The sequence below is a fragment of the Diadema antillarum genome, unplaced genomic scaffold (genome assembly GCF_040938485.1).
Source record: "Diadema antillarum isolate AM-2024a unplaced genomic scaffold, OU_Dant_1.0 scf00000120, whole genome shotgun sequence".
Classification (NCBI taxonomy): Eukaryota; Metazoa; Echinodermata; class Echinoidea; order Diadematoida; family Diadematidae; genus Diadema; species Diadema antillarum.
In genome coordinates, this window is record NW_027271009.1 from 498,516 (window position 1) to 515,599 (window position 17,084).

The 17,084-nt window shown below is 39.7% G+C and overlaps 1 protein-coding gene across 1 annotated transcript in view; it reads left to right on the forward strand.

Annotated features, from left to right (window-relative positions):
- The window catches only part of LOC139720033 (cytoplasmic tRNA 2-thiolation protein 2-like), a 36,104-nt gene extending 29,847 nt beyond the window's left edge, over window positions 1–6,257 (forward strand). The window contains exons 8-13 of the mRNA XM_071631408.1: window positions 129–314; window positions 1,618–1,791; window positions 2,531–2,594; window positions 3,734–3,921; window positions 4,418–4,478; window positions 5,647–6,257. Of these exons, the coding sequence (XP_071487509.1) occupies window positions 129–314; window positions 1,618–1,791; window positions 2,531–2,594; window positions 3,734–3,921; window positions 4,418–4,478; window positions 5,647–5,709 (736 nt within the window). The 3' untranslated portion in view covers window positions 5,710–6,257. The remainder of the gene's footprint in view (window positions 1–128; window positions 315–1,617; window positions 1,792–2,530; window positions 2,595–3,733; window positions 3,922–4,417; window positions 4,479–5,646) is intronic.
- Window positions 6,258–17,084: the final 10,827 nt, after the last annotated feature.

Genomic DNA, 17,084 nt, shown 5'->3' on the forward strand with positions numbered 1-17,084 from the left:
TTTTGCAACAGAACCCTTGCTTCTCTCTCACAATGGTTTGATATTGAGATTTTCTGTGTCTGATGCAGGAGGCAAACATTGATAGGAACCTGTAATTCAGTATTAACTTTATGCTTTCTGCTGTATAGGCTCAGACTGCTGGCTCATGTGGCCAGGCAAAAAGGACTGACAAAGATCATGCTGGCAGACAACGGCACCCGACTGGCATCGCGTGTCCTAGCGGGGATGGCCCAGGGTCGCGGTGTCACCGTGCCGCTGGAAGTAGGGTTCGCTGACGACAGGGAGAGTGATGGCGTATTCGTCAGACCACTACGGTGAGTTATTATTTTTTTACCAATAAAAAAAAAAAAATATATATATATATACTGTATACGCCGAATATTTCACAAGGTTTTTTATTTTTCGCGAATTTTGTGAGGTGCTATTCATGGAATTGATATGAATGTGACGTACGCATGTACACTTCTTCGTTCATTACAGGACTCCACGATCACGAATTTAACTGCTTGCAAAATTGTCGGGATTCCCAATTGGCAAAAATTTAGACTCGCGAAATATATGGCGTATGCAGTATACATAATGTATAAAAACACGATTTAAGATGTATCAGAATCATGCGTGAAATAAGAAGGTAGTGAGTTTTAAGTTTTATCTGCCTTCATGAAACAGTGACATTGTGAAACTTCAACATTTCCTATAAAAAAGAAAAAAAGAATTTACATTTTTATTCAGTCTTATATTTGATCTTGATCAAATCTCTTACAATTCTACATGGTTGAATTTGCTGTTTTTATGTTGACTTAACATAAACGGGAGTTTTCCCATAATCGAAGAAGTCACTTCATCCTTAGTTGTGCTAAGAAGACTGCATGAGAGATACAATTAATTACCTGTGCGTAAACGTATTGTGATTGACGGACCCTGACTAACCCTGTTACAACCAAAACATGTGCTTCGTGCAATAGGGATGTCTTGCTCAATGGTATAACAAATCCCTAGGTCGTCTCTCCAATTTTCCAGTTGGACAGAAATCATGTTTATACTTGCACTTTTACAGCATGGTCCTAGTCCCAAACTAGATTGTCAAGTAAAAGACAGCTCAGCAAAGTAAGGACACAGCCAAGAGTGTGCATACTGTACAAACTCCTGCTCTGAATTGAAGTCGAGGAAGAAATAAGGGAAGTTTGACGTTTTTGTCAACCTAAACAAAAAATAAGTAGAACATAGATGGGGAAAAATTCCCCATCGTATCAACCCGATGATATTCATTTGCAGTGGAACATTGATATTAGAAAAATGTGGGTGAAGTGGAGAATAGTGATGGGCAAATGGCCACCCATGCATGCAAATATATCTTTCTGCATTCTCTTTCTCTTTCCTACTATCTTTCCTCCTCCTCCTCCCTCCTCTGTCTATCTATCTATCTACCTATCTATCTACCTATCACCATTTCTTTCTTCCCCTCTCCATCTCTCTGTTTATATACTGTTACCATCTAACACCATCTCTCTTTCTATGCATTCATCATGTCTCACTATTTATCTCTCTCCCTTGCCATTTTATCTTTCTCTTTCTATGTACTCGGTCTCAAACTGTTTTTATCTATCTGCCCAATAGAGAGTTTCCCAGCCGAGAAGTAACCATGTACAACCACTTCAGTGGTGTCGAGTCTGTCTGTGTGCCGACGCTGACGACCAAGGCGGGCCAGTATGCCAGCATCAATGCACTGACTGATGACTTCATCAACGGTCTCCAGGTCAGCTTTCCCTCGACCGTGTCCACCGTCTTCAGGTGAGGGGGCAGTCAGAATTGGTGGGAGAGTGGTTTGCATGTTGTGACTTGGTCTGTTTTAGGTTTATAGGGTCCCAGGTTCAAATCCATGTAGGGCCTGCCTTGTGATAGGTAAAGATGCACAGCACTCTTTCTCTCTATTGGGATATGAAATAGAGTTCTTGAATGTGAATGAGCAGCAACTCAAGTATGATCACACGAGATTACATTTTTTATTATTTTCTTTTTTTGTGGAGGTAACGAGTGGGGTGAAAACACGGATGCACAGTTATTTTACTTTTGAATTGAATTGATCATCACCTCCACACTTTAAATGTTGAAAAGGGGTCATAATGTACCTTGAAGCCTTCATCGCCTAAACTTCAGCTGGTAATTTGTATATGAAAACTCTATGTGGTAGAAACTGAATATATTGAATTGTGGAGATCTTTTGGGATTTTAGACTCCACTGCACCAGTGGGAGAAGGACACCACTTCAGTATTTTTGGAGAGATAGTACAATGTGCCTAACAAACTCATTATCAAAACAGTGATCAATCAAAATTCATAGAAACTGACCTTGTGCCAAAACAAAACAAAACAAAACAAGAAATATGTGAAAGTTTCCACTGTGACAGTTTGTATACAATTTATGTATGTAGAGCATAGATATTGCCATCATGTTTTGCGTGTATGATCTCAAGTAGCCACCACCGGCCATTGAACATCTCAAGATATTTTGTCTGCTTGCCTCGTGCAGGACTGGTGAGAAGCTGTGCTCTGTTGCTCCATCGGGAGGAGAGACTGATTGTGTCATGTGCAAGGTAAACTTCCCAAACTCTTTTGCGAGGAAAGTTATGAGTGACTGATGTTAGGGAGCTTAAGATGTTTGTGATGCAGTCATTCAGAGGAAAAAACAAACAAACCTGTTTTGAGCATGCGCAAGATCGCTTATCAAAATTGATCTATTCACTACGTGTTCAGGGTTATTTTTATGTCCGCTCAATTCACGACGCAGAGAGCTACTTGATGCACCGATCATATGGGGGCGCCATTGTACTTTTTATAGGTTGTGTCCTCGCATAATCTAAAGCTACTTTTCAACATGAGGCAGGGAAAGAGGAGAACATCCAGCACAATCATCCTCTCAAACATCCGCGTTGTAAATCTGAAGCTCAGTATTATCTGGCTAAAGGCAAACATGAAGGGCAGGCATCTCCAGTTGACAGAAGCCATTAGTTTGCAGAGCACAGAAATTAGAGAATTGGTGGAAAGATGAAAGTGGAAGCAACATCTTAGTGTCATTATGTGGCTCAAAATGCTTGTCATTCAGCAGGGATGAATGTAAATACAATGTTGTGTTTATTCAAGTTTTCTATTCTTAGTGTAGGAACAGTAGGGAAATGAGGAAAATTATAGTCATGGTGGGGTTTTAAACAATGAAAATGAGAAATATTGCACAAAAAGGTACGGCGATGTGTTGCAATCTCAGAGCATGCCCGATCGTGGTTGCTAGGTGATGTTTTTACAGTAAATTACATCAATTAAATAGATATTTGGCTGTAGCAGTATCCATTGTGCAAAAGTGAATCGCATACAGCTTTACTAGCTGCTTGTGATTAATTAAAACTCTTGCTAGGATATGATTAAATCATCTCAAACAAGTGCTATTCTACTTTAATACCCACTACTAAATGGGGAGAGTGTTTCAGGAATAAAATTCATCTACTGTGATTGAAATTATTTCACATATTTGTTCTCAAAATACTCCAAAACTCAAAATCCTAGCAAATTGCATGAACCAGACAAGTTTCTTGGTAGAGCCTTTCAACATATTGCAACCAAATTCCATACATTGGAAGATGAATTTTTTACCCATTTGAGAAAATGTTTTAGCTTTAACACCCTTTTGGTTCTCAAGTGATGCTCGTGATGCAATGCTCTGATGCCTTCATTGTTTCAGGCTCCTCTTGACACAGCCGTCCCATCATGCTCTGCCCTGGAGTCAACCAGACACTCCCTGTCCCTGAGGGGGTCCAGCGGGGGCAGCCTTCCTTCAAACTCGCTCTGTGAGAAGGGTGTAGATGGTCAGTCCTCTACAGAGTGCTGCGGCCAAGGCGATGGGAGTTGCCACAGCAGTGCTAAGACAATGTGAGTAGAAGCAATGCCACAGCCATGCTGAAATCTGCCATCTTTTGTCCTGTCTTCTGTTTTAGATCTAAATAGATTTGAAGTGAATACGCTCAGGTTGCTAATGTGCACAAATTCTTTGCATTTTGTTTTTGTTTTTGTTTTTCTGAGGACCTAGAAATGAGCTTGTAAATTTACTTGTTCTCTCTAATGTTTTAGAATGTTAATTGTCAGAGAGATGCGTGTGAAATTAAATACATTAGTAAAAGTGGTTTGTCAAATAGCAATTGATATGAACGCATGTCAGTTCTTCAGCAGTGATGATTAATTAGGATATTCATCAGCCACAATTATTTGTTATGAATAATCAGTATCCACGGCATTGGCCTCTGCCACTGTTGTTGATGAAATAATTTTCACAATAACATGTTTCTAATTATTGCATATTGTACCCAATAAAATGTCCTAAAATTCCCTGAAATATTTTGTATGTTGATGAATCTTATTCTTCCTGCAGATCAGAAAGTGAGCTTTCACAGTGGCTGTGCTATGGCTGCAGGATAACAATGAGGGAAATGGTAAGCAATCTATCTTTGTATTCGACAGAAATTTTAGGCCCATGTATGTGTATAAAGTGCCGAATGTTTGATGCCCCAAATGCAAAAGAGCTTTGATATGTGATTGGATGACAATAGAGGCATATTATACTTGCTATGTCCTCAAATGCAAATTAAGCCCTTGGCAGTGGGAATACTGTATAAGCTGTAATTTTCGTGTGCAGATATTTTCGCGAATGAAAAGGTCACAGACATTTTCGCGATTTTGACATGGACACTATCGTAAGTGCTCTAATGCCTGTCAGTTTAAGATATTTTCACATTGTTACATTCACAGTCCAACAGTATTTAAAGGACAAGTTCACCTTCATAGACATGTGGGTTGAGTGAATGCAGTAATATTAGTAGAGCACATCATTGAGAGTTTGAGGAAAATCGGACAATCCGTTCAAAAGTTGTGAATTTTTGAAGTTTCTGCTCACTCAAGGCTGGATGAGAAGACTACTATAGCTTGTGATGTCACATGAGTACAACGATATAAAGAAAGAATAAAGAAAATCCAACATAATTTCACTTTTCTCGCATAACAAAAGAACACTTGACTTCTCTCTTTCAGAAGGCAGGGGGAATAATATTACCCTTAACATATGTCAGTAACAAGTCGAAAAAATGTGCACTTTATTCAAAAAGTAAAGTTTTGTGAAATTCTCTTTTTATTTTCTTTATATGGTTGTACGCATATGACATCATACACTGTAGTAGTCTTCTCATCCAGCAGTGACTACGCAGATACTTTAAAAATTCATAACTTTTGAACGGATTGTCCGATTTTCCCCAAACTTTCACTGATGTGTTCTACTAATATTGCTGTATTCACTCAATCCACATGTATATAAAGGTGGACTTGTCCTTTAATGAAATTCGCGAAAATTAAACCCTTGTGAAAATAACAACTTATACTGTTGTCAATGTTTTGCAATCTTCATGTTGATGCTTAGCAATATCAGATTTAGATATGACTCTCACAGCAAGGCTTTTAACTTTTTCCTTACACAATGTAATTTGAGAGCATTCATTTTTTACTTCAGATACTATATGATTCAAGCTTTTTGATACTCTTTTATCAAAGGATTATCTTGCATCAGTGTGATGCGAAATGAATGAAAATGGTTTGTCATCTGCTTTGCAGAAGGATGTGAGCCTGCTGCCGGACTATGTAATCTCAGAGGCTGGAAGAAGACAGAGAAGGTAAGATGTCAGCATGGTCATGCATGCTGTAAGCACCCCTTCCATTGACCAGTAGAGGCCCATCTGATCCCCAAAATGCAAAACTTTAAGCTTTCTGGAAGGGAGGTGGTATCTACATTAAAAATGAAGTTTTGCACTTTGTTGTAGTTTTATAACAGGGCAATTCATGGAAAAGACATAAGAGAAACTCTGAGGATTCAGGACTGAGGTCACATCCTCCAAATGTCACTACAGTGGGCTTTTATTCAATCCAGTAGATGCTAAATTCCACTTTAAGTGGAACAGAGCAAATTACTTTTAGACTTCTTTGCTTGAGCATGAGCCTATGGGCAATCTGAATTTTTAGTATATTCTTTTCAAAGGGTTTTCTTGCTTTCACTGGCTTATCTCACCGTGTCTTTTAGTTGCAGGTATCGATGACAATGCAACTACCCTTGAAGCAAGCATTCTTTGGGAACCTCAAATACGGCAATTTAGGCGTCAGTGATTAGATCAGAACACATAGAATATACCAGGGTAGTGAAATGATGTTCTATCACTGTCTAGAAAGATGGACGGAGCCTGAATACACCCAAGGCCGTTTGGAAAGCTACCCATTTCATGTGATGCCACAGATGGGTTTTACAAACTTTTATGAACTTTTTTTGATGAATTTTTGTTTATGTCAATAGAAGTACCATGTGTCTCTTTGGCCTTGTATATTCGTATTTATAGTTCAAATGGGGTCATCCATAACTTATGGAGGATAAGTCAAATGAAAAAAAATCGTTATTCTTTCAATATTTTTTTCCACTTTCACTGATATTTTCTCCTGATTCAGTTTTGATCCAACATTGTGAAGTCATTTTTGTACATTTTTGTGTTAGTATGGTGTAGTCCTATCTGGAGTTATCAGTAATCTTATGCAAAATCATTGGGATATGCTGGGAAGGACCGATAACTTGACTTGTGATGATATGTTTTATGACAACCAGAGTTGAGAGAGGTACCAGGTTATCAAAATACAGGGAGATTATAGAACAGAAGCAACTAGATATGTGCTGCAACTCGGGTACACATGTAGCTTGCGTTAATTGGCGGGGAATATTGATTCATGGTGATGCGGTTCTCCACTGGCCTGGTGCAAACCAGCTAAGAATCAGCTGCACTCACTAGGCTTCAGTGTGTGCAGAACACATGTTGTACTTAGAGATGCATTCTTTTTTTTTCTCTCTCTCTCTCTCTCTCTCTGTGTTAAATCCCTGTAGTTAAGCACAAGTCTTTTACTACTTCCCTAAATTTCTCTCTTATGTAGAAATCTTGATTGTCATCATAATCCAACTTCAAAACTAATTTGTTGGCTAACTTTCTGATGAGGTTATCTGATCTGATCAAGCAAGCTGTCAATTTTTCATCGTTCCCTAGTCCAGAGAGGATAGTGCGAGCCTTACCCCTTACACGTAGTATTGCAAAGAGAAGCTTGCTGATACATGAGCCTCTTTCTTGATTTTTAGACTTTTTTGGCCATGGTTCACCAACACTAGTATTGCTTGTTGCATCTTCATATGAACTCTCTTCCACAGTTTGCAGCCCCTGTACTTCTAAAGATCTTCCTTTAATAGCAAAGACGCCCATGAAAACATGGCAAGCCATATAAATCAGTAGACAGCATCATAATTATGCCAGTAGATTGGAAGAATTGTGCATTCTTTGATAATTTTATTTTGTGGTAATCATTTCCAAGACTTCCGAGTCTGGTCATGTTTTTGATTTCCCAGTGCTTCGTCTTTGATAGCTTTGACTTGTAGCTCTACAGTTGTAGCTCATTCTCATGCAGTTTTGTTTCTCATTCTATCAGATGCCTCAGAGGTCATTGTTGGTTTTTTTTTCCTAATGGGTTTTACAGAGTGGGCAATAAGCCCCTTTGTCCCACTTTCTTTTGCCAGATTCAGTGACACCAATACATCTGTCTCCATGTCTAGATGGCCAAAGATGCCCTTAGAAAATTGTGCTTTGGCAGCCCTCTCAACCTTTCCCACACTTCAGGCCTTGCACCTTGTCATCTGCCTCCCTCTGAGTGGTCAGAAAAGATGCCTTTCAAAAGCTGTGCCATGGCAGCTGTCATTATTTGAAAATCACCTAAGTTCTTGTCATAATGCTGGAAAGGTTTCACCAGTGCTTTTCAGTGGCATATCGAGCAACGATTCCACTTGATGATAAGTACGAGTTTTGAATATAAAATCTTTGCATAACCCACAAATAGTCATTTCATCATTTGACTTGCATTGTCACTCTCTCTGGTATTGTGGGTCCTTTTTTTTTTCCATTTGTTCTCGGTTGGCATAGAGGATTTCCTGTTTCTTAGATTTAGCCGTGGCCACATTTCTTTCCTTTTTGGGGAGCTTCAAAGCATCTTTAACACTTTTCTCATGTTTGTTCACATGTGTTATGTGTCTGGTTTAGTTTCTCTCCACAACTCTTGTGACAGAATGGGCAAAAGTCTTCCAGAAAGAAAGTATCATAATTCACGAGAATTGACAAAGTGGATGATTTGGCCACTCGAACATTTATGCGTATTCGGCTTATTTGCTCATTAGCATACACACCTGCGGATTGGCTGCATCTTTTCTACACGTCTTCATTTCCATCTCTCCATCCTTGGACCCTGCAAAGAAAATTATGAAGAAAATTCATTCATTAATGTGTATAAACAGCATTTGCATGATCAAAATGAAACTATTACTATAAACTATATTTTATAACCTTCAAATTACATGAATTGAATCTATTATCTTTAAAAACTTTCAAACTCCAGGACTTGATGTGATCATCAATTTTACCAGTCTGCTAGATTCCGCCAACACAAACTGTGTCCACTGTATGCTCAACCTCCAATGCATTTTGGGATCTCTATGCATGCAGGGCGGCTAGCTAGCCTTACCACGTAGGCTGCCCAGGGCAGTACCTTTTCCATGACACTGGCCAACGCTGCGGCGTATGGCCAACATCATGTGCCCGCCCCCCAGCTACCGTCGTGTAACTGACCTTAACAAAAAATTAGTAAAAGTCCACTGGCGCCGTAGAGTCTAGATCTAACCTCTAGATTTACAATGGATTCTACAGCATTGCAAAGACGAGTCTGAGAGGGAGCTAATGAAGTCAGAGATGGGATCATTCCAATACCATTCTTCTTTCTAGAGTCTAGATCTGCATTAGATCTAGTCACACGTTGCATCAACTGTGCTTTTAAAACAACATTTTCATGATATGATTGTTCACCAAAGTGTAATCAAAGGATAACTTTGTGGCGACAGCGATCTCCTTTGAGGAAGTCTCGCATTCCTGATAAGGTCTTTTGACCAACACTGTCACTTGGATACTTGATGGTGGCTGCTACATATATTGGCAGTGCTAACTCACAAGTTGATTATCTCAGATGATAAAGATGAAGATCATCTGGCCCTGCAGATTTATCAGGCTTTATTTTTGCAAACCACTAATATTTCGAGAAGTTATCTCATTATGACTTGAGGGAATGTCAAAGGCGCATGGCCATAAGTCATTGCGCAGGCCCTTGGCTATTCCTGCGTTGCTGTTGTGCCGTTGTTGTGGTCCTCCCAAGCTCTGAAGATGCGGGCTTGCATCGTCGTCGTCAGCCGTCGCTGCCTCCTCGTGACAAGCTGGCGATCGACCACTTTTACAGTGAGGTCAACCAGTCTCCCTTCCTGGTGAAGAAACGACACTTGTTGGTAGGGTGCCATGTTTCTTCCCCCTGCCTTTCTGTTGAGTCGCTGGTTAAAACCTTCGGCGTCGTTGTTTGTGCAGATAGATCTGCCATGCACGCACCACAATGCCAGTGGCCATGTCTCATTTCTCAGCCACGTCATGTCCACGTAGTCGAAGAGCTGGAAGGTATCAAATGAAGCAATGTGGTACAAAGCATGAGTAATGTTTTTCTTCATATGGAAAGTTTTAGATGGTTAATGCTTTAAAAGAAGAATCCTTTAGAATGAAAAATGATTATTTATGAAATGTTAAGTTTGATCCTGTTTTGAGATATATGCAGTTGCTTTGCAATGTCTGGTGCAGATAATTTTCATTCATGTCAAACACATGTACATCATGTTCATTTGGTAGTATACATACTTTGGTTGTAAAATGGGTAAAGATTGAGGAACTGATTTTGCAATATATGCTTCATAGGTCCATTCTTTCAATTCAGTTGCATCTTTGCCCATTGAACTTTCTTCACTTTGCATTCTCATACATTTCTAAAGAATAATGTAAGTACAAAACAAGAGTATGATTGACTGTCAATATAGTGTAAGTTGTTTTGTATCAACTTTATAAAAGTTGTACACACAGAAATACATTGATCACAGCTGTGTTACGATGGAGTGTGTTTGCATGTGCATGTACCTCATCTGGCAAAGGAGAATTGCTCTGCTGCCTGAGTTGTTGAAATGAAGGGACCACCTCGGCAGTTGGTAGAAACGGAAGCGCCACCACTTGCTGGAGCAGCAGATGCTTTTCTGCATCCCTGGTGTAGACGGTAGCCAATGAAAAAAAAAAAAAAAAAATGATATACTGGTGTCTGATTCCCAAGAAGTGTGCTGCAACATTTATTACTTGTTATATATCAAATCTGACTTTACACTAACAAATAGTTCTTATTACACATATTATAAGAGTGGAGTGATGTGAGAGGGAATGAGGGGGCGGGATGGGGAGGATAGGAAGAGGGTGATCAATAAAGCCAGACAGTGCAGAATTACACTGAGAACGATTGAGATTAGGAAAGAAAGTACTCTACACGGATAATACTTCATGGCCCTAAGTCATTCCGCAGACCCTCAGCAGTTCCCGCGTTGCTGTCGTGCCATTGTTGTGGTCCTCCCAAGCTCTGAAGATGCGGGCTTCATCGTCCTCGTCAGCTGTCCCTGCCTTCTTGTGACAATCTGGCGATCGACCATTTTTTACCGCGAGTTCAACCAGTCTCCCTTCCTGGTGAAGAAACGATGCTAGTCGGTAGGGTCCCATGTTTCTTCCCCCCGCCTTTCTGTTGAGTCTCTGATTGAATCCCTCGGCGTCGTTGTTTGTCCAGATAGATTTGCCATGCACACACCAAGCTGCCAGTGGCCATGTCTGATTTCTCAGCCATGTCATCTCCACGTAGTTGAAGAGCTTGAAGGTATCAAATGAAGCAATGTATTACAAAGCATGAGTAATATATTTCTTCATATGAAAAGTTCAAAATGGTTAATGGTTTAAAAGACGAATCTTTTCTAATGAAAAATAATTATTCACAAAATGTCAAGTTTGATCCTCTTTTGAGATATATGCAGTTGCTTTGCAATGTCTGCTGCAAATAATTTTCATTCATGTCACAAACATGTATATCATGTTCATTTGGTAGTTTCCATACTTTGGTTGTAAAATGAGTAAAGATTGAGGAATTGATTTTGCCATATATGCCTCATCGGTCCATTCTTTTATTTCATTTGCTTCATTCCCCATTGAACTTTCTTCACTTTGCATTCTCATACATTTCTAAAGCATAATGCAAGTACAAAACAAGAGTATGATTGATTGTCAATATAGTGTAAGTTGTTTTTTATCAACTTCATAAAACTTGTACACACGGAAATACATGAAATGCAGCTGTGTTTCTATAGAGCGTGTTTGCATGTGGATGTACCTCATCTGGCAAAGGAGAATCGCTCTGCTGCCTGAGTTGTTGAAATGAAGGGACCACCTTGGCAATTGGTAGAAATGGAAGTGCCACCACTTGCTGGAGCAGCAGCCAGTTTTCCGCATCCCTGGTGTAGACGGTAGCCAATGAAAAAATGAAAAAAAGAAATACTGGTATCTGATTCCCAATAAGTATGCTGCAACATTTATTACTTGTTAGATATCAAATCTGACTTTACGCTAACAAATAGTTCTTATTACACGTATTATAAGGCCAATTAAAAAAAGAAAGTTTCTCTTTTGGGTTTTTTGAGATCAGTGATGAGGGAGGTCCTTACTATTTACTATTGTTTTTTTGGCATAGCCATAGCTGCACTATCCATATGTCCGGAGGCAAACTCGTTGAAAACGTCTGCCAATGTCACACATGATGTTGAAGGGGCTATAGAGCGTGCATACCAATTTTTTATGTTCTTGCCCTGTCTTGTCTTGATCCGCATGCATATTATTGTCATTTTTGTGTAGTATGTAATAAATTCCAAGGTTTGATAGAGGTCTAAAGATATCTAAATATCAGCCCTGGGCCTGGCATGGCCTGGCAAACGGCCATGATAAGCTATAAAATTTAAAACGCTAGCGAGCTCGCTGCATTGCGTGCATAGCAACAACAGTTTCAGTATTTTCAAACAGCTTTCCCGCGAGAAATGTCTCCCTTAACAGGTTGCCCTCATGAACGAATCGCTCAAGTTGAGATGCAAATTTTCGTATGTAATCAATATCATAAAACTTATCACCCATGGCATCACAGTCTCTGTTGCCAGAAAAAGGTTGATTTCTGATTTGATGAAAAGAGAAAATACTTTTGATATTTTGAATAACAAATAAGTTTGCACTGGTCACTCTTTCCTAGACCTGCTGAAGTTAAAATGTGAGATAGAGCAATCTCAACAACAAAGTCTAAAGATTTGACAGCTGGACTGCAGTAGTCTGATTGATATTTCTTCATACCTTACCATCTGATGGTCTACCAATATATGCAATGTGTATTCACCTTCAATCCACTCTGTCATGGTATCTGTTTGTAGCACTATTTCATCTCCTTATGCCTCTCTATGTAATTATAAATGTTGTGCTTTACACTTCATTATGTCCCATACTCATACAACTGTATCACTCCATACAGTGTGTTTACCTGATGTTGCAAAGATGTGGAAAGTGTATGGCGCATGGCCATAAGTCATTGCGCAGACCCTCAGCAGTTCCTGCGTTGCTGTCGTGCCGTTGTTGTGGTCCTCCCAAGCTCTGAAGATGTGGGCTTGCATTGTCCTCATCAGCCGTCACTGCCTCCTCGTGACAAGGTGGCGATCGACCATTTTTACCTTGAGGTCAACCAGTCTCCCTTCCTTGTGAAGAAATGACGCTAGTTGGTAGGGTGCCATGTTTCTTCCCCCCGCCTTTCTGTTGAGTCGCTGGTTATAACCTTTGGCATCGTTGTTTGTGCAGATAGATCTGCCATGCACGCACCACAATGCCAGTGGCCATGTCTCATTTCTCAGCCACGTCATCTCCACGTAGTTGAAGAGCTTGAAAGTATCAAATAAAGCAATGTGTTACAAAGCATGAGTAATATTTTTCTTCATATGGAAAGTTTTAAATGGTTAATGCTTTAAAAGAAGAATCCTTTAGAATGAAAAATGATTATTTACGAAATGTTAAGTTTGATCCTGTTTTGAGATATATGCAGTTGCTTTGCAGTGTCTGCTGCAGATAATTTTCATTCATGTCGAACACATGTACATTAAGTTCACTTGGTAGTATACTGTACATATTTTGGTTGTAAAATGGGTAAAGATTGAGGAAGTGATTTTACAATATATGCCTCATACGTAGGTCCATTCTTTCATGTCAGTTGCATCGTTGCCCATTGAACTTTCTTCACTTTGCATTCTTGTACACACAGAAATAATTGATCACAGCTGTGTTTTAATGGAGTGTGTTTGCATGTGCGTGTACCTCATCTAGCAAAGGAGAATCGCTCTGCTGCCTTAGTTGTTGAAATGAAGGGACCACCTCGGCAGTTAGTAGAAACGGAAGCGCCACCACTTGCTGGAGCAGCAGCCGGTTTTCTGCATCCCTGGTGTAGACGGTAGCCAATGAAAAAATGAAAAAAAAAAATGATATACTGGTGTCTGATTCCCAAGAAGTATGCTGCAACATTTATTACTTGTTACATATCAAATCTGACTTTACACTAACAAATAGTTCTTATTACACATATTATAAGGCCAAGTAAAAAAAAAAAGTTTCTCGTCCGGTTTTTTTGAGATCAGTGATGAGGGAGGTCCTTACTATTTACTATTTTTTTTTTAAAACGAAATGTATTTTCTCGTCCAGGTTTTTTGACGCAAGTGATGAGGGAGGTCCTTACTATTTACTATTTTTTGTTAAACTTGCTGCTTCTCTAGTATTGACATAGCCATAGCTGCACCATCCATATGTCCGGAGGCAAACTCGTCGAGAACGTCTACCAATGTCACACATGATGTTAAAGGGGCTATAGAGCGTATATACCAATTTTTTATGATCTTGCCCTGTCTTGTCTTGATCCACGTGCATGTTATTGCCATTTTCATGTAGTGTGTAATAAATTCCAAGGTTTGATAGAGGTCTAAAGATATCTAAATATCAGCCCTGGGCCTGGCATGGCCTGGCAAACGGCCGTGATAAGCTATAAAATTTAAAACGCTAGCGAGCTCGCTGCACTGCGTGCATAGCAACAACAGTTTCAGTATTTTCAAACAGCTTGCCCGCGAGAAATGTTGCCGGAACAGGTTGCCCTCGTGAACGAATCGCTCAAGTTGAGATGCGAATTTTCGTATGTAATCAATATCATAAAACTTATCACCATTGGCATCACAGTCTCTGTTGCCAGAAAAAGGTTGATTTCTGATTTGATGAAAAGAGAAAATACTTTTGATATTTAGAATAGCAAATAAGTTTGCACTGGTCACTCTTTCCTAGACCTGCTGAAGTTAAAATGTGAGATAGAGCAATCTCAACAACAAAGTCTAAAGATTTGACAGCTGGACTGCAGTAGTCTGATTGATATTTCTTCATACCTTACCATCTGACAGTCTACTAATATATGCTATGTGTATTCACCGTCAATCCACTCTGTCCTGGTATATCTGTTTGTAGCACTATTTCATCTCCTTACACCTCTCTATGTAATTACAACTGTTGTGCTTTACACTTCATTATGTCCCATACTCATACAACTGTTTCAATCCATACAGTGTGTTTGCCTGATGTTGTAAAGATGTGGAAAGTCTATGGTGCATGGCCATAAGTCATTGCGCAGACCCTCAGCAGTTCCTGCATTGCTGTTGTGCCGTTGTTGTGGTCCTCCCAAGCTCTGAAGATGTGGGCTTGCATTGTCCTCATCAGCCGTCACTGCCTCCTCGTGACAAGCTGGTGATCGACCATTTTTACCTTGAGGTCAACCAGTCTCCCTTCCTTGTGAAGAAACTGCAGTAGTTGGTAGGGTGCCATGTTTCTTCCCCCGCCTTTCTGTTGAGTCTCTGATTGAATCCCTTGGCGTCGTTGTTTGTCCAGATAGATTTGCCATGCACACACCAAGCTGCCAGTGGCCATATCATCTCCATGTAGTGGAAGAGCTGGAAGGTATCAAATGAAGCAATGCATTACAAAGCACGACGCTAGTCGGTAAGGTCCATGTTTCTTTCCCCCGCCTTTCTGTTGAGTCTCTGATTATATCCCTCGGCGTCGTTGTTGGTCCGGATAAATTTGCCATGCACACACCAAGCTGCCAGTGGCCATGTCTGATTTCTCAGCCATGTCATCTCCACGTAGTCGAAGAGCTCGAAGGTATCAGACAAAGCAATTACAAGGCATGAGTAATATTTTTTCTTCATATGAAAAGTTTAAATGGTTAATGCTTTTAAAGACGAATCCTTTCTAATGAAAAACAATTATTTACGAAATGTTAAGTTTGATCCTCTTTTGAGATATATGCAGTTGCTTTGCAATGTCTGCTGTAGATAATTTTCATTCATGTCACACACATGTACATCATGTTCATTTGGTAGTATGCATACTTTGGTTGTAAAATAGGTAAAGATTGAAGAATTGATATTGCAATATATGTCTCAGAGGTCCATTCTTTCATTTCATGTGCTTCATTACCCATTGAACTTTCTTCACTTTGCATTCTCATTTCTAAAGCATAATACAATTACAAAACAAGAGTATGACTGATTGTCAATATAGTGTAAGTTGTTTCGTAAGCAACTTCCGAAAACTTGTACACACAGAAATACATTGATTGCAGCTGTGTTTCTATAGAGTGTGTTTGCATGTGCATGTACCTCATCTAGCAAAGGAGAATCGCTCTGCCTCCAGAGTTGTTGAAATGAAGGGACCACCTCGGCAACTGGTAGAGCAGAGTGATAAACACCTCCAGTTCAGGAATTTTGTTCCGCAAACTCCTCGCATTTAGAAGGCAAAGTGACATTCCTCTTGCACGATGGTTTGAGTGTTGTGTGCACTATTTTACTGTCCATCAGGACCAGGGTTCATTTCCACATCCCCAGACAAAAAGTGGAGATAAAGGACACAAAACGCAATGATGCTTAAAATCCAGACAGGAGTGGTGGTCTATTGGTCCGGACAGAACAAAGCTGGAAGGTGGCACTTCTTATTTCAATTTCTTTTAAATCTATTTCCATAAGTTTTCAAATTTCAGGTTTTTGTACTTGAGTATTCATATATATATATATATATATATATGCATTAATATTCATATAAAATATAGAAACCAATGACGGAGACGTAGCAAATCAAGTACGTATGAAACACCGAGCCATTCTGACTTTACCCAACTACCTCCTCATGTCACTGGTTCTCCAACCAGATGAGTGAGTTACCAAGTCTTTTCCTCTATAATAAGATGATAATTTACATTTAATGCATACAGTACATGTAGAGTCTATACATATATTTCAAAACATGTTTCTTGTGTTAACATTTCTCATGTTTGTCATGCCTTTCTCGTGTTGGTTATTCCTTTATGCTAATTTCCCTATCTCTGCAGAAGATATTTGTTGAAAAATTATTCAAACTATTATATATTCTGTAATAATGGTACATGTATATCTAACGTCACTTTAATACCATAATGTAACCACTTGCACTGTACAAGAGATTCCAATGGGGCATTCACTGATTTTCACCTGGGCTGATGGACTGTGTCGTGTGATCGCATAGACTAGTTCAGATGTACTTGGGCCAGCTGCATCGATTCCCATGACTTAGATCAGCGATTGTGTTGTTAGACATATTGATAGAATGCAGAGAATGATCACTCATCTTATTGTCCTCAGCGTCGCTACCATCACCAGCTGCGTCGTCATCCTCTCACCTGATCACAGAGTCATTCTTGCCATCGCGGGCGTCATGACTCCCCTTCGACCAAGAGTCAAAGAGAGGATCAGAACAGTTTAGTTTGGCTGGTCCATCAAGGGGATAATATTGACGAATGAGCTCAAATGTGGCTGCGATGGAATTGTTCCGATTCGAACACATTCCATTTCTCCATATAATTTCAGGCAGATGAGCTTCGAAATTGGCGAGGGACGTGCCATTTATCTTCTGGAAGTGGGATTTAGTATGCTTCCAGGCTCCTTCGAT